Source organism: Pristiophorus japonicus, chromosome 16 (assembly GCF_044704955.1).
Source record: "Pristiophorus japonicus isolate sPriJap1 chromosome 16, sPriJap1.hap1, whole genome shotgun sequence".
Taxonomy (NCBI): Eukaryota; Metazoa; Chordata; class Chondrichthyes; family Pristiophoridae; genus Pristiophorus; species Pristiophorus japonicus.
In genome coordinates, this window is record NC_091992.1 from 14,086,635 (window position 1) to 14,105,758 (window position 19,124).

Here is a 19,124-nt window from a genome sequence, read left to right on the forward strand (position 1 = left end):
TTAGCCCAATCTATATGTAAATTAAAGTCGCCCATGATAACTGCTGTACCTTTGTTGCACACACCCCTTATTTCTTGTTTGATGCTGTCCCCAACCTCATTACTACTGTTTGGTGGCCTGTACACAACTCCCACCAGCGTTTTCTGCCCTTTGGTATTCCGCAGCTCCACCCATACAGATTCCACATCATCCAAGCCAATGTCCTTCCTTACTATTGCATTAATTTTCTCTCTAACCAGCAACGCCACCCCGCCTCCCTTTTCCTCTCTGTCTATCCTTCCTAAATGTTGAATACCGCTGGATGTTGAGTTTCCAGCCTGGAGCCATGTCTCTCTGATGCCAATTACATCGTATCCATTAACTGCTATCTGCGCAGTTAATTCGTCCACCTTATTCCGAATACTCCTCTCATTGAGGCACAGAGCCTTCACACTTGTCTTTTTAACACACTTTGCCCCTCTAAAACTTTGCTGTAATGTGGCCCTTTTTGTTTTTTGCCTTGGGATTCTCTGCCCTTCACTTTTACTATTCTCCTTTCTATCTTTTGCCTCTGTCTCCCTTTTATTTCCCTCTGCCTCCCTGCATAGGTTCTCATCCCCCTGCCATATTAGTTTAACACCTCCCCAACAGCACTAGCAAACACTCCCCCTAGAACATTGATTCCGGTCTTGCCCAGGTGCAGACCGTCCGGTTTGTACTGGTCCCACCTCCCCCAGAACCGGTTCCAATGTCCCAGGAATTTGAATCCCTCCCTTCTGCACCACTCCTCAAGCCACGTATTCATCTGAGCTATCCTGCGATTCCTACTCTGACTAGCACGTGGCACTCGTAGTAATCCTGAGATTAGTAGTTTTGAGGTCCTACTTTTTAATTTAGCTCCTAGCTCCCTAAATTCGTCTCGTAGGACCTTATCCCGTTTTTACCTATATGGTTGGTACCGATGTGCACCACGACAACTGGCTGTTCACCCTCCCTTTTCAGAATGTCCTGCACCCGCTCCGAGACATCCTTGACCCTTGCACCAGGGAGGCAACATACCATCCTGGAGTCTCGGTTGCGGCTGCAGAAACGCCTATCTATTCCCCTTACAATCGAATCCTCTATCGCTATAGCGCTCCCACTCTTTTTTTCCTGCCCTCCTGTGCAGCAGAGCCACCCACAGTGCCATGAACTTGGCTGCTGCTGCCCTCCCCTGATGAGTCATCCCCTTCAACAGTACCCAAAGCGGTGTATCTGTTTTGCAGGGGGATGACTGCAGGGGACCCCTGCACTACCTTCCTTGCACTGCTCTTCCTGTTGGTCACCCATTTACTATCTGGCCGAGTACCCTTTACCTGCGGTGAGACCAACTCGCTAAACGTGCTATTCACGTCATTCTCAGCATCGTGCATGCTCCAGAGTGAATCCATCCGCAACTCCAGAACCGCAATGTGGTCCGTCAGGATCTGCAGGCGGAGGCACTTCCCGCACACGTCGTTGTCAGGGACACCGGAAGCGTCCCTGACTTCCTGGAGGAGCATAACACGTGTCCGAAATCTCCTGCCATGACTTAACCCCTAGATCAACTTAATTTGGCAACAACAATGCTAAAGGTTACTTGCTGATAAAGACAAGAAAAGATACTTACTAATCACCAGCCAATCACTTATCCCCTTGGCTGTGACGTCACTTTTTGCTTTCTTTCTACTTCTTTATTGCCTTCTCCCTGCAGCTGCACAAGCACGCCTCCTCAACCACGAACTCCCGACTGCTGAACTCGCGGCCTTTTATAGGCTTACGTGGATTGGGAAAATAGATTAGAGACCGAAATCAGAGTCGGGATAAATGGGTCATTTTCCGGTTGGCAAACAATAAGTAGTGAGGTGACACAGGGATCGGTGCTGGGGCCTCAACTATTTACAATCTATATTAATGACTTGGATGAAGGGACCCAGTGTAATGTAGCCAAGTTTGCTGACAATACAAAGATGGGTGGGAAAGCAAGTTGTGAAGAGGACACACAAAATCTGCAAAGGGATATAGACAGGCTAAGTGAGTGGGCAAAACATTTGGCAGATGGAGTATAATGTGAGAGTGCGAGGTTATGCACTTTGGCAGGAAAAATAAAAAAACAAATTATTATTTAAATGGACAGATTACAAAATGCTGCAGTGCAGAGGCACCTGAGGGTCCTTGTGCATGAAACACGCAGTTAGAATGCAGGAACAGCAAGTAATCAGAAAGGGGGATGGAGTATAAAAGCAGGGAAGTCCTGCTACAACTGCACAGGGTATTGGTGAGACCACACCTGGGGTACACCACAGTACTGGTCTTATTTAAGGAGGGATATATTTACATTGGAGGCAGTTCAGAGGAGGTTCACTAGGTTGATCCCTGAGATGAAAGGGTTGACTTAAGAAGAAAGGTTGGGCCTATACTCGTTGGAGTTTAGAAGAATGAGAGGACATCTTCTTGAAACATAAGATACTGATGGAGCTCGACAAGGTAGATGCAGAGAGGATGTTTCCACTCATGGGAGAATCGAGAACTAGGGGGCACAGTTTCAGAATAAGGGGTTCCCCATTTAGAACTGAGGAGGAGAAATTTCTTGTGTCATAAATCTGTGGAATTCTCTGCCCCAGAGAGCTATGGAGGCTGGGTCATTGAATATATTTAAGGTGGAAATACACATTTTTGAACGATAAGGGAGTGAAGGGTTTTGGGGAGCGAGTAGGGAAGTGGAGCTCAGCCCAAGATCACATCAGCCATGATCTTATTGAATGGCAGAGCAGACTCTTGGGCCCAAATGGCCTACTCCTGCTCCTTATTATGTTATGTACTGAGAGTCAACATCTTCAGGAAAATAAGATAAAGGAAGAAAGTTGTGGGGGGAGGTGGGGTGGGGGGAGTTGAAAGAGAAAATGTTTATGTCCTGACTTAATAGACTCCATTTTTGTCCATTTAAAAAATGTGTATGTTCTATTCCTTACATTTTGTAACCTTGTTCCTTGCGTCCCACCCTACTGATGTCTAGCTCCCTCCCTTGACTATTTTAATTCAACATTTTGGCTCAACACAATTTCTCTGCTCTGACTGACCATCTCTAATAAACTGGGTGTGTGCTTTGAGAACTGAGGGTTTAAACCTACATCCTCTGGTCTGAATAGTGCTAAAGTAGACCTTTACCTTTCATGAATATAATGGTTTGGATTTTGCCGCCAGCGGGCGAATGAGTTCATTACTCCTTACACTTGCCCGCAAGGGGGGGGGGGGGCGTGAAAGGACGGACATCAGATTTGATTCTATAGACAAAGATGATGGTCTAAACAATGACTGTTGTAATAAAGGGCCCAAGTTTCCGCCCTGTGTAAAAACGGCGCACGTCCATAAGGTGCGGCGACTTTCTGGAATATAAAGGGCCTCAAAAACTTAGCTTGTGATTCTCTGAGCTTCTCAGGACGTCTTCGACCTCAGTGTGGCGCAGCACAAGAGGTCGGGGGTGGAGCCAGGTCCAGGCGCTGAAAACAGTGCCGGGACCTCTGCACATGCGCGCTAGAGTGTGCGCGCATGTGCAGTGGCTCCTCGCAGCCTGAATCTCTGCGACGCTGCGTGGGATGAGCCCGAAGCATGCCGCCCCTAGCCATGGCCGAATGGGCTCCCCAGGCATTGAAGATCAGAACTCTGGCTTCCTTTCTGTTCAGTCAGCCCGCCCCCCCCACCCCTCGCTGTCAGAAACAGACACTGAGAGACAGAGAGCCACACTGGGGGGGGGGGGGGGGGCGTCCCAGCACGCTGTTGGAGGGCTCCTGATTAAGCAGTAGGCGAGTAGAAACTTAATTTTTTATTTTGATTTAAAAAAAAATTTATTTAATCTTTTTTGATTTATTTATCATTTATTATTGATGGCTCTTTATTTGTAAAAGTGAAGTGTTTAATGTTTGTAAACTTCTCTTCCCACCCCCACACCCCCCCATCTCTCGTTCCCTACGCCTGATTTATAAGTATAGGCAATGTTTTTCTGAACGTACAAAAATCTACACTTACTCCATTCTAAGTTAGTTTGGAGTAAGTTTTTGCTGCCTAAACTTGCAAACCAGACGTAAGTGGCTGGTAACACTAGCCCCCTTTTGGGGGGGAAAAAAAATTCTAACTCACTAGAATTGGAGCAAACTAAATGCCGAGAATTGCAATTTCTAAGCTACTCCATTCTAAACTAGTTGCTCCAAAAAAAAATAGGAGCAACTCGAACCGAAACTTGAGCCCAAAGATACTAATTTAACTGCAAATGTTTTGTGGCTCTCTGCACATTGCAACTAACTTGTTTGGGAAACATGTCTGGCTGGCACTCAATAGTACAAACAAAAGGGTACTATGTGAATAGTTTAGAAAGTCTGAACCCTTTTTTTAAAAAAAAAATTATCCACGTCAGAAATGGCCAGGGCTACCCCAGGCACATTCAGAAGTAGAATACTATTTTGGGGTCATTGATAGATTTTCTTAGTTGGATTTGAACAGAATTGCAGCAGTATGATGATTTGGATAGTAATTTCCTTCTCAAGTGTGTTGCTGTGCATTACATAATATGAAAGATTTTGTGAATCCAATAGACAAGTTTATGATTGCATGAGATAAACTTCTGTTCAGTGCTCTTAATATATTTATCCTTAACCGATCATCTGTAAGACCTTCAAATGCATTTACACACAATGTTTTCAGTGTGCACAGGTTGAGAAGTCATCAATGGATTTATCTGCAGGTGTACTGATTTATCCATGGTGGATGTTGTATGCTGAAATATGATTGGGCAAGAAACAAGATTTTTTAATAATTTCTAGTTTAAAATCTTTCGTCCTGATCTGTATTGAATATTCACAGTACTAGTATAATGGTATACCATGTATTTGAATAATTATATCTATCTAAAGATTACGACGCTTTATACGAACAATTACTTACAACAACTAATCTTTTCAAAGATGTTGGGGATTTCTGTGCATCCTGATGATTTTCAGTGAAATCTGATGCCGAAGATTTCTACTTTTGTGTATTAAATGTTCTCCAATTGAATATTGGGAAGACCAAAGCCACTGTTTTCGGTCCCCACCACAAACTCCGTTCCCTAGCCACTGACTCCATTCCTCTCCCCAATTTCTGTCTGAGGCTGAACCAAACTGTTCGCAACCTTGGTGTTATATTTGACCCTGAAATGAGCTTTCAACCACATATCCACAGCATAACTAAGACCGCCTATTTACACCTCCATAACATCGCCCGTAAGAGCCCTTGACTCAGCTCGTCCACCGCTGAAGCCCTCATCCATGCCTTTGTAACCCCTAGACTTGACTATTCCAACGCACTCCTGGCTGGCCTCCTGCATTCTACCCTACGTAAACTTAGAGGTGATTCAAAACTCAGCTGCCTGTGTCCTAACTCGCACCAAGTCCCGCTTGCCCATCACCCCTGTGCTCGCTGACCTACATTGGCTTTCGGTTAAGCAATGCTTCGATTTCAAAATTCTCATCGTTATTTTCAAATCCCTCCATGGCCTTGCCCCTCTATCTCTAATCTCCTCCAGCCCCACAACCTCCCTGAGATTTCTGCCCTCCTGACTATCCCTGATTGTAATTGCTCAACCATTGGTGGCCATGCCTTCTGTTGCCTAGGTCCCAAGTTAGAAACATAGAAACATAGAAAATAGGTGCAGGAGTAGGCCATTCGGCCCTTCTAGCACCGCCATTCAATGAGTTCATGGCTGAACATTCAACTTCAGTACCCCATTCCTGCTTTCTCGCCATACCCCTTGATCCCCCTAGTAGTAAGGACCTCATCTAACTCCTTTTTGAATATATTTAGTGAATTGGCCTCAACAACTTTCTGTGGTAGAGAATTCCACAGGTTCACCACTCTCTGGGTGAAGAAGTTCCTCCGCATCTCGGTCCTAAATGGCTTACCCCTTATCCTTAGACTGTGACCTCTGGTTCTGGACTTCCCCAACATTGGGAACATTCTTCCTGCATCTAACCTGTCTAAACCCATCAGAATTTTAAACGTTTCTATGAGGTCCCCTCTCATTCTTCTGAACTCCAGTGAATACAAGCCCAGTTGATCCAGTCTTTCTTGATAGGTCAGTCCCGCCATCCCGGGAATCAGTCTGGTGAACCTTCGCTGCACTCCCTCAATAGCAAGAATGTCCTTCCTCAGGTTAGGAGACCAAAACTGTACACAATACTCCAGGTGTGGCCTCACCAATGCCCTGTACAACTGTAGCAACACCTCCCTGCCCCTGTACTCAAATCCCCTTGCTATGAAGGCCAACATGCCATTTGCTTTCTTAACCGCCTGCTGTACCTGCATGCCAACCTTCAATGACTGATGTACCATGACACCCAGGTCTCTTTGCACCTCCCCTTTTCCTAATCTGTCACCATTCAGATAATAGTCTGTGTCTCTGTTTTTACCACCAAAGTGGATAACCTCACATTTATCCACATTATACGTCATCTGCCATGCATTTGCCCACTCACCTAACCTATCCAAGTCACTCTGCAGCCTCACAGCATCCTCCTCGCAGCTCACACTGCCACCCAACTTAGTGTCATCCGCAAATTTGGAGATACTACATTTAATCCCCTTATCTAAATCATTAATGTACAGTGTAAACAGCTGGGGCCCCAGCACAGAACCTTGCGGTACCCCACTAGTCACTACCTGCCATTCTGAAAAGTACCCATTTACTCCTACTCTTTGCTTCCTGTCTGACAACCAGTTCTCAATCCACGTCAGCACACTACCCCCAATCCCATGTGCTTTAACTTTGCACATCAATCTCTTGTGTGGGACCTTGTCGAACGCCTTCTGAAAGTCCAAATAGACCACATCAACTGGTTCTCCCTTGTCCACTCTACTGGAAACATCCTCAAAAAATTCCAGAAGATTTGTCAAGCATGATTTCCCTTTCACAAATCCATGCTGACTTGGACCTATCATGTCACCTCTTTCCAAATGCACTGCTATGACATCCTTAATAATTGATTCCATCATTTTACCCACTACCGATGTCAGGCTGACCGGTCTATAATTTCCTGTTTTCTCTCTCCCTCCTTTTTTAAAAAGTGGGGTTACATTGGCTACCCTCCACTCTATAGGAACTGATCCAGAGTCAATGGAATGTTGGAAAATGACTGTTAATGCATCCACTATTTCCAAGGCCACCTCCTTAAGTACTCTGGGATGCAGTCCATCAGGCCCTGGGGATTTATCGGCCTTCAATCCCATCAATTTCCCCAACACAATTTCCCGGCTAATAAGGATTTCCCTCAGTTCCTCCTCCTTACTAGACCCCCCGACCCCTTTTATAACCGGAAGGTTGTTTGTGTCCTCCTTCGTGAATACCGAACCAAAGTTCTTGTTCAATTGGTCCGCCATTTCTTTGTTCCCCGTTATGACTTCCCATGATTCTGACTGCAGGGGACCTACGTTTGTCTTTACTAACCTTTTTCTCTTTACATATCTATAGAAGCTTTTGCAGTCCATTTTAATGTTCCCTGCAAGCTTCCTCTCGTACTCCATTTTCCCTGCCCTAATCAAACCCTTTGTCCTCCTCTGCTGAGTTCTAAATTTCTCCCAGTCCCCAGGTTCGCTGCTATTTCTGGCCAATTTGTATGCCACTTCCTTGGCTTTAATACTATCCCTGATTTCCCTTGATAGCCACGGTTGAGCCACCTTCCCTTTTTTATTTTTATGCCAGACAGGAATGTACAATTGTTGTAGTTCATCCATGCGGTCTCTAAATGTCTGCCATTGCCCATCCACAGTCAACCCCTTAAGTATCATTCGCCAATCCATCCTAGCCAATTCACGCCTCATACCTTCAAAGTTAGCCTTCTTTAAGTTCTGGACCATGGTCTCTGAATTAACTGTTTCATTCTCCATCCTAATGCAGAATTCCACCATATTATGGTCACTCTTCCCCAAGTTCCTCTTCTGGAACTCGCTGGCTAAACCTCCGCCTCTCTACCTCATTTTCCTCCTTCAATACGCTCCTTGAAACATACCTCTTTGACCAAGCTTGTGGTCACCTGCGCTAATTTCTACTTATGCGCTCGGTGTCAAATTTTTAATCTCCTAATACTCCTGTGAAGCGCCTTGGGAGGTTTCACTACATTAAAGCCGATATGCAAGTTGTTGTTGTTGTTGTTGTTAAAGCTCCATTAATATTCACATGAGGGCTCTCGCATAAATTGCACCAGGTGCATAATTACTTTAGAAGTCAGGAATGTTGTACATTTTTGTAAATTTTACCGCTGATAACCATATGTGCATACTGCAATATGTTAAATCGCCTCTACTGATTAGAGCAAGAATTTTGGATGTGACAAGTAATTATGGTAATCTATAACAACTTTTCTATAGCAAATATTTGAAATATTGAATTATAAATCAGAATTGTTGAAATGTATCAATTAAAATTTACAAGCCCTTTTATTTGTCTTTGGGTTCTGCTTTTGCTTATGTATTTAAAAAAAAAACATGTTTCAAAAGGTGGAAAGGGCATCTCAAACTCAGGCGGTTACTAATGGAGTGATTGTACAGCAGTCTTTGGATGTATTTACGGATTCAATCTCAGATCCTCCAAGCAAGCTTTTTAGCCTACTTTGAAAAATGATTCTATTTTCTGTAGTTCAGGGATGTATCCTGCTAATCTTGGGTTACAAAAATAAGTATCTCTGTGATCATTAATAATTGCAGGGAATTATGGGTCATGAGAAACATGAGTTTTAAAGTTGGAACTGTACAGTGGTGAAAGCCATAGCTTTCTACTTTTTCAAAAAGCTGTGTTCAATTCCGCAGATTGAAATGATTTGACTTGGTATTTTTTAATCACATTGGATATGTAAAAGCATGCTGTGTAATTAAATGTAATTTTCAGATTGTGACCTCAATCTTTAGGTGCTGATTTTCCAGATGAATTTAAAACATTTTATTTTGTAGTACTGATGGCAGCTAAGGTGGGGGGGAGGTGGTGGGGGGGGGCACCTTACCTCACCAAAGGAGATGTATCTAGTACATCTGTGACATAATATGGCTGAGATTTTGAACTGAGCATTGTACCACAATGCTACTATAAATGCATAAAGAAAGACTTGCATTTATATAGCCTTTCACGACCACCGCATGTCCCAAAGCGCTTTCCAGCCAATAAAGTACTTTTTGAAGTGTAGTCACTTGCAATACAGAAAACGTGGCTGCCAATTTGCACACAATGTACGACAAACAGCAATGTGTGATGATGACCAGATAATGTGTTTTATTTTAGTGATGTTGATTGAGATGAATATTGGCTAGGGCACCGGGGATAACGCCCCTGCTCCTCTTCAAAATAGTGCCCATAGGATCTTTTGGGCTAGATTTTCGGTTTTTGGCAAATGGCAGTTTTATACCAAAATTACCATTTTCGCTGCATTACTGTTTTTAGACATAACTTTCCGCCTTTACGGATTGCTAAAGTCGGCGTTGCAAACTGCGAGTTTTGGCAATTTTAGTCCGAGGGTGGTAGCGCTGCGAGAGAGGCCTTGGGAGGGAGGAAAAACATGCACACAATTCCAATAAACATTCACAAAACCATTACCTACTAAATCGCTGGAAAATAATTTTTAAAACTTTAGCTTGCCTTTTTTGCAGGTTTTCATACTTACTGCTGCAGGCAGGGCTGCATCGACAGGTTAGACCTGTCAGTATTCTGGGCGTGGCGGAGAGTATCGAAAGTGCGACGGTAATTCAGTCCATAGCATTTCATGTCGGTGTACCTCTCCCCGGCAGTACTTGAAAGCGCCGCTGCAAAGAGGTACCCGTGGATCCTGCTGACTGGGTTTTCGCTGCGGAGGGTCAAATCATGGCGCAAACCTGACGCAAATTCAGCCCTTTACGTCCACGTGAGAGGACAGACGGGACCTCGGTTTAACGGCTCATCCGAAAGACGGCACCTCCGACAGTGCAGCACTCCCTCAGTACTACACTGGCGTGTTGGCCTTGATTTCTGTGCTCGAGTCCGAGTGGAACTTTTTAATGCTCAAGTTCCTGAGTCACAACCTTCTTACTCAGGTGATGGTGCTAGCAACTGAACCACAGTTGACATAACTAAGCATTAGTCGCTATCCCTATATTTTCTTTGACTTTATCTAGTTTGTTTTGTTTTGTTTCTCTATAGTACTTAGTTGGATGTGAAGAACCTTTTATAAAGCCCCAACTTAAAAATGTTTATCTCAACATTGCTTAGCCATATGATTCTTGTGTAAGATTGACAAGTTACTGAATGTTGGACAACATTTTATTGAGGACTAATGTCTGCTGGGAACTGAGTTGAGGCTGCCCACATTCCTGTCTCTTGCAGCTAATGGTGAGCAGACTTTCATCTCCATCCAGGCTGAGTCAGGCCCAAACTTGAGAACGTAAAGGACAATTTGAAACTCTTGAATTTGGTACTTGTCAACAATGATGCAAAGGAAACGTGCCATCTCTATTGGGTCCAGTTTGAAAATGGATAAAAGAAACTACCTAATCTGTGCTCCAGCAGTTTCAATTAATACTGGAGAAAACGTGTTCTATTGCAATGGCAGCTTGACTATATTGCATGCTTGAATTATTGGTATTTAAGTGCCTCCTTGTGCAGTGTGAACATTTTGACAGCTTGGTGCAAAAATTTCATTCATTTTTAAGACCGCAAAATTGACTCTGTAAATGCTTTCCTCTTTGTGGCCAATCCAGAGGTCATTGCGGCCATATGGATTGCACATGTGGATGAGAATCTTCCCCAAGGTTGAGTATTATGCAGCTATGCTGTGATGCACTTGAACGTGGACTGGCCAAATTATTCTGTACTAAGCCGACCAGATTTGAAAGTGAAGCTTGAGGACTTCAAACTGTTTTGACATGCTTGAGCATTCAGTCCTGTTTAAATATTCATAAACTAACAACATACCAAATCTGAAGCAACCTATTGTTTCAGCAACTAAAAGACCATTTATAGTTCATTTTGTATTTGATCTTTAATTGGGCATCTACACATCATATGAACACTAATTTCCTTTTCTGTTTTATTTCAGGTGCTCTCTGCGCTTGATATACTCCAACCTCCACACATTGACTACTTTGAGGAAATGTATCCTACCAGTCAAATTTAATATTTTTGAAGTTACTGTAAGTGTCTGTTTCTTAGATGGTTGCCATAGGTCTTGGATATTAATATGCAGTCAGAATTTTGTTGGAAGACGATATTACTAGAAAACAGATATATTTTCTATTGTGAGCCATGCTATTGGGGGAAAAATACGTGATACTAGTTTTTGTTTCTCTGATCATTTGCTCATGTTGCTTCATAATTCTTGTAAGCAGTGAAGAAATTGGAACACTTGGCAAACTGAGCATTCTTACCTGTGTTTAATCAAGTTTGAGAGAAACTTGGGTTGGGATTAATATTTACATTTTATGCAGAATTTATGCAAGTTTATTTTGGAGTCGCGCAGGGGGTGGGTAGTGTATTTTTATACTTTTATTCACATTTCACCCGATTTTGGAGGGAAGGCTGCAATGACCCAACAGGTAGTTTAAACTGTTCAACTCCTGAAAGAGAACTTCTCCCCAAACATAGACCCTGAGATATGTCGCTCTGGAGCCAATCAAGTCCACATGCCCACCCTTTGTGTACTTTTTAGATTATCACAGTTAACATATTCTCATTTTGACATTGCATGATGTGGTACCAGTTCAACCATTTTACCATCTTAACTTCCACGTTTAAATGCCAGAGTATAAATATATGGTTGACATTGTTTAAAACGAGATCAGCACCAACTAGGAGAAAAAGTGCAAGGTTATTAAAAAAAAAAAAATAGGTTTTGATTTTGATGGTTGTAAAATGTAAAATTCAACTTCAAAATAAAGATGTCAACTGAAAGTGTCAAAGCATATGACCATTGATGAGTTAACACTCCTTTATCAGCATACACTGCATTAAAATGGCATGGAAACCTATATAACAATTTTTATAATGCACAATTTCTCACTACGTGTTGGCCATGTTTCAAACAATACAGGTATCCGTGCCAACCACAGTTTTTTTTGTATACAAGTACTTGTGAAGAATGTTGCCATTTGAAAACTGCTTGTTCTCTTCCCCTCTTGCCAAAATAAAATTATAAAGCTCAGCTTTTTTTAAAGAGTTGATCATTTTGTATAGGGCCAGAACAAATGTTTAACCAAAGTGTGAAATGAGCAACAGATTTTGAACTAGTTCCATGAGTTTAGTAGCGATCACTTAATGCTGCATTTATGGTAGAATTGCTTCCTGAAACAGACTAATACTGACTCTGGCTCCTGTTGGTTTAAGAATGTGCCCCCATCCCAAAATACAGTTTTTAAAGCAGCTGTTATTGCATTTAGACACCTGTGTTTTAAAGTTGCTATTTGCAACTATTTCGAGGGCTACTACCTTCCTAAGTGGAATAGTGGTCAAGAGAAACAAGACTGTTTTGCTGTCCTGCATGGGTGACAATGATTGCTTCAGTAGCCCAGTCTAGGCATGTTTGCTTCATATTTTACATTGCCATTTGCGAAAGTGGATGATGCTATATATTTGGGTTGTGTATACTGCCTCTACATTGCAAAACTCTCTTTCGAAAGTTATTGTCCATAATCCCTCCACAGGCTTGCTCTTGCCTTTCTCTGCAACCAACTCGAGCCCTATGTTCCTGCTCACAACCTCCAGTTTTGTAACTCTGGTCTGCTCGGCGTTAATCCTTGGGTTACTTCATCTGTGGCAGTACTTTCAGCTGTCTCTCCTCCACTGGAACTCTCCATAAACCCCTCTTGCCATGCTACATCATCTCAAATGCCTGTTTAAAACCTATCTCTATGGCATTGCTTTTGGCCACCTGCCTTAATTTCCCCCCTCCTCCTCCTGCCAAAGGCTCTAACTGGAAAGGACCTCCCCACATTATTCTATGTTAAAGGCACAATATAAATCATTGCTAGTTTTTCACCAATTTCAGGACTACTGTTGGCAAAGCAGCAAAGTAACTTATGAATCTGGTGTCCTTTTTTAGTATGAAGAGCTGATGTACTGAACTTTCTGATGTCACCTATTTACAGTGAAGCTGCTCTAATGTGACAACTGTGCTAGTACAGTTTGCACAAAGGAAACAAAAACCCAGCTGAGACTTTGCCATCAAAATCAGGAAATGTACACAGAATATTATGAAAACTCTCTGCTCTGCCTTAGTATAGCACACAGGAAGTCGAGGCCCGATATAATCTTCAAATGAAGTGGAATGATTGCCCTGGTCCAATCAGTCATTTTAAAGTCCTACAGTCACCTACTTTTATATAATATATTTATAATTACAGAGCAAACTTTATTTTTGGGAAGCAGAGAATGAGACTTTGTTATAGCATAGGACTTTCTACATACAAATACATAAGTTGCAATATGGATGCAGGCCATTCAGCCCAATCAATGTTGGTGTTTACCTTCCATATGAGCAAATGGGTCTAATCACATTTACCCACCCTGTTCCAGTATCCTTTCAATCCTTTTTCTTTCATCTAACTATTCAATCCAGTCATGAATGTTGCCAGATTGCCATAACTGAACCTGTGGGACACCACTACCCAATTTCCACCCACTTTTGGGGGGGGGGGGGCGGTGGCGGGCAGGGAGGAATGCTCTTAACTTCTGCTTTGTTTAATCCCTTCTAACCAAGTTTTAATCCAGTTTGCTACCCTTCCCCCAAATTCTATACCTCTTAATCTTCTCTAGTAATCTCTCATGTGGCACCTTGCCATGCTTTCCTAAAATCCATGAGTACTACATCCACTAGATTCTTCCCAACTACCATATCTGACAACACCTCGTATTGAGGTTTGTCGAGCGTGATCATCCCTTTTGATATCTGTACTGATTATTTCTAACTATTTTATCTTTATCTGGATAAATAGTAATTTTGACCGTTAAAGACTTGATTGTTCCCTGTCACAAGTTAACCTAACTGGGCTGTAATTAGCGCTCTTTCCCTTTTCAAAATAGATACTACATTTGTCACACTCCACTCCTGCAGCATATTCAATCTCAATAGAAACTTGAAATATAATTTTTAGGGCCTCTGCAATTTCATCCCTCTAATCCTTCAGGATGCTGCGATATATTCTGTTAAGCCCTGATGCTTTGTCTTCCCTTGGATTAACTTGCCATTTAACATTTTGCTTTTATCCATCACTCATTCATCTTGTTCTCAACCACCTCCGATTCAATTCCTCTGATATTCTCTTTAGTGAAGACTGATACAAACTACTTATGAAATATTTTTTGATCATCCACAAATTGAAAGTCCTTTCCTTTTCGGGGTCCACACCTCACTTTTAACAATACTTTTTACTGATCTGTTTGTAAAATACCTTGCTGTTCCTCAATTTTTGACCCTGCCCCCCACCGGCTTCATGGTATCTCACTCTTAACCTCTTATTTTCTTCTTTAGTTTTTGTTGTAGTCCTCATAGGCCCTCTTCATTTCTCCATGGCATTTGAAAACTAGTAGTTTTCTTTTTCTGGAATATACTCATTCTGTACCTTTGCAATCTCTTTTTTTTTTTAAAAAACATTCCACTATTGGTCTACAGTCCTGTGCGCCAATTTCTCCTTCCACCTTGCCTTTGCTAGCTCGTTCCTCCTCTTCCTAAAAAAAAATCTATCCTAATCCAATCTGGTGGTCTAATTTTTGTGCTGATTTCCTTTTCTAGTTGAATCTTAAACCTTACCATATGTGGTCACTACTCCCAAGGTACTCACCACCCCCCCCCCCCCCCACTCACTGTCAGATACAGAGAGAGAGACACCTTCCCTTCACGTAAAGGTAGACTTCTATTTTTGATTGATTGGTTGTTTTATTATTTTGGTGCTTTAGGTGTAGGGTTCCTTCTATTTTTTTATTAGTTGCTTATTTTTGTGCTTTTAGTGATTTAAATGTACTTTGCTGCTTTAATGTTGTTGTGAAGGTGTTTATGGAAATTCCTCTAACTCTTTTCGCCCCCCCCCACCCATTGTGATGTTGATGTGTCCTTTGTGTTTAATGCTTCCCACCCGCCGTCTCTGGCTGTACCTGCACTAAACTTAATTCTAGGTAAGGTTTTTCAGAACTTAGAAAAGTGGACACTTACTCCATTCGAAGTTAGTTTGGAGTAAGTTTTTGCTGCTGAAACTTGCAAAACAGGCCTAAATGGCTGGACACACCCTCTTTTGGGAAAAAAAATACCTAAACTAACTCACTAGAACTGGAGCAAACTAAATGCCAAGAATTGCGATTTCTAAGATACTCCAAACTAAACTAAAGAAACTTGGGCCCACAGGGTCACTGCATCACCAACACTGGCTAGAGTGAATACTTACAGCATGCCAAGTTTACATAGGCAATATCCATTTTAAATGTGGATATAGAAATTTAATGTAGAAAAAGTTGATGGGGAAAAATGTGACCACTAGAAGCTGTGCAGACATGAGGTTCTTGATGTGCTGGTCAATCCCGCGTCACATTGCATGTGCTAAATTGGAAAGTCTGGCCACTTACCCATATGATGACTTTGTGCTACTGATTCTTTGTCATCTCTTTCTCTTTCTCTTCTCTCTCAACTTTTGTCATTCTCTCCTTTTCTGCTTCCTTGTATTTTTCTTTCCTATTGGGTGCAAGCTGATGGGTGGGATAGCATGATGTTGTATAGTGGAAAAAGAGCCACCAATACGGGTTGGGGTTGTGGGAAAAATGCAACCCTCAACAGCTCTCGTCCCACCGCTCATTCTACCCCCCATTGCGTCCCCTATCCTATTACCTTCCCATCACTCATCTCCCCTTTTGTATCACTCCCAACGCTATCCAACATCTTCCTCAGTTACCCACTTGGCTCGTCCTCCCCTTTTCCTTGCACCAGAGTCGATCACTTCATCCACTCCCACACACCAACTTGATTTCTCCCCTCCCCCAAGGAGTGATGTTTGACCAGAAGCCCTGCAACCCTCAGCAGTTTTTCTCCTCTCCTCTCCTTCACCTCCAATCCCCTCTTCCTTTGTTTCCATCGGAGGTTTTAATTTCAAAATTAACTCGATTGTGAAAAATATCAAGAATCAGGAAAAACCTTTTTTGTCTCTCTGCCCCCTGCTCTCTACCCCTCTCGCTCGCTTTGTTTTCACCCTCCCTTCACTGTCGCCCTGCCATGCTCTCTTTCAAAATTTAGCCTTATTTTCTAATTGTATGAAGAACTGCTAGGCAGAAAAAGAAAGATATCCCATCAGTACAGCTGACTAATCCTGGAAAACTGGGTACACCCCACATGCTAAGACTAAAAATCAAATTTCAGCAGTGACCACTCCAGGCAAAAATATCCAGCCTAGTTTTTTTTCCTGAGGCTGAGACTTTCTAATAAAAGTTAAGATATTAATTCACTGAATACATTTAATTATCATGGAAATGTGTAATTTTAACATTGTTTAAATCTTTATTTTGAAAATTAGAAATTTGTTGTTGCAAAATATGGCCACTGGAAAAAGATTTGAAAAACATTTTGAATGATTTATGGGAATCCAGTGATCAGATTGTGCAATCTCCTGTTAATATATAAATATAAAATAACAGCTATGGTTTATCAGTGTCAAACCTTTAACATTGAAAATATTTATCACACTACACTCACTGGAATAACAGGTACTACAGGTTAAAATGGGTTTTCAATTAAATGTCCACCCATGTTCTGATTTTAATATATAACTAGTTGATCTGTGGAATTGCAGATGGGTAATCAGCATCAATTGGAATTATTTGGGTCAAGCAGGATTAAAGAGTGGAAGGGGTAATGGAAGTAATGTGGGTGAGCAGGGAGGGGAGAAAGAATGCAGTGGTATTGGGGAGAGAGAAGAAGCACTGAGGAAGGGGAATTCAAATCAGCAGGATTAAAGGGAATTTATTCATGTAACAGCCAGCCTTAGCGTGGGGTAGAGGTACCATAGATGGCAAATGAAAGTTGGGGGTGTGTTGCTTTGTGTCTTAATGCAAGGAGTATCCGCAATAAGGTGGATGAATTACCTGTGCAAATAGATGTTAACAAATATGATGTGATTGGGATTACGGAGACGTGGCTCCAGGATGAGCAGGGCTGGGAACTCAACATCCAGGGGTATTCAACATTCAGGAAGGATAGAATAAAAGGAAAAGGAGGTGGGGTAGCATTGCTGGTTAAGGAGGAGATTAAGGCAATAGTTAGGAAGGACATTAGCTTGGATGATGTGGAATCTATATGGGTAGAGCTGCAGAACACCAAAGGGCAAAAAACGTTAGTGGGAGTTGTGTACAGACCTCCAAACAGTAGTAGTGATGTTGGGGAGGGCATCAAACAGGAAATTAGGGGTGCGTGCAATAAAGGTGCAGCAGTTATAATGGGTGACTTTAATATGCACATAGATTGGGCTAACCAAACTGGAAGCAATACGGTGGAGGAGGATTTTCTGGAGTGCATAAGGGATGGTTTTTTAGACCAATATGTCGAGGAACCAACTAGGGGGGAGGCCATCTTAGACTGGGTGTTATGTAATGAGAAAGGATTAATTAGCAATCTCGTTGTGCGAGGCCCCTTGGGGAAGAGTGACCATAATATGGTGGAATTCTGCATTAGGATGGAGAATGAAACAGTTAATTCAGAGACCATGGTCCAGAACTTAAAGAAGGCTAACTTTGAAGGTATGAGGCGTGAATTGGCTGAGATGGATTGGCGAATGATACTTAAGGGGTTGACTGTGGATGGGCAATGGCAGACATTTAGAGACCGCATGGATGAACTACAACAATTGTACATTCCTGTCTGGCATAGAAATAAAAAAGGGAAGGTGGCTCAACCGTGGCTATCAAGGGAAATCAGGGATAGTATTAAAGCCAAGGAAGTGGCATACAAATTGGCCAGAAATAGCAGCGAACCTGGGGACTGGGAGAAATTTAGAACTCAGCAGAGGAGGACAAAGGGTTTGATTAGGGCAGGGAAAATGGAGTATGAGAAGAAGCTTGCAGGGAACATTAAGACGGATTGCAAAAGTTTCTATAGATATGTAAAGAGAAAAAGGTTAGTAAAGACAAACGTAGGTCCCCTGCAGTCAGAATCAGGGAAAGTCATAACGGGGAACAAAGAAATGGCGGACCAATTGAACAAGTACTTTGGTTCGGTATTCACGAAGGAGGACACGAACAACCTTCCGGTTATAAAAGGGGTCGGGGGGTCTAGTAAGGAGGAGGAACTGAGGGAAATCCTTATTAGCCGGGAAATTGTGTTGGGGAAATTGATGGGATTGAAGGCCGATAAATCCCCAGGGCCTGATGGACTGCATCCCAGAGTACTTAAGGAGGTGGCCTTGGAAATAGTGGATGCGTTGACAGTCATTTTCCAACATTCCATTGACTCTGGATCAGTTCCTATGGAGTGGAGGGTAGCCAATGTAACCCCACTTTTTAAAAAAGGAGGGAGAGAGAAAACAGGGAATTATAGACCGGTCAGCCTGACATCGGTAGTGGGTAAAATGATGGAATCAATTATTAAGGATGTCATAGCAGTGCATTTGGAAAGAGGTGACATGATAGGTCCAAGTCAGCATGGATTTGTGAAAGGGAAATCATGCTTGACAAATCTTCTGGAATTTTTTGAGGATGTTTCCAGTAGAGTGGATAAGGGAGAACCAGTTGATGTGGTATATTTGGACTTTCAGAAGGCGTTCGACAAGGTCCCACACAAGAGATTAATGTGCAAAGTTAGAGCACATTGGATTGGGGGTAGTGTACTGACATGGATTGAGAACTGGTTGTCAGACAGGAAGCAAAGAGTAGGAGTAAATGGGTACTTTTCAGAATGGCAGGCAGTGACTAGTGGGGTACCGCAAGGTTCTGTGCTGGGGCCCCAGCTGTTTACACTGTACATTAATGATTTAGATGAGGGGATTAAATGTAGTATCTCCAAATTTGCGGATGACACTAAGTTGGGTGGCAGTGTGAGCTGCGAGGAGGATGTTGTGAGGCTGCAGAGCGACTTGGATAGGTTAGGTGAGTGGGCAAATGCATGGCAGATGAAGTA

The 19,124-nt window shown here is 42.5% G+C and overlaps 1 protein-coding gene across 1 annotated transcript in view; it reads left to right on the plus strand.

Moving 5' to 3' along the window:
- Nucleotides 1-19,124, plus strand: part of nlk2 (nemo-like kinase, type 2) — a 199,140-nt gene that overhangs the window by 99,934 nt on the left and 80,082 nt on the right. The window contains exon 3 of the mRNA XM_070857014.1: nt 11,082-11,137. Within this exon, the coding sequence (XP_070713115.1) occupies nt 11,082-11,137 (56 nt within the window). The remainder of the gene's footprint in view (nt 1-11,081; nt 11,138-19,124) is intronic.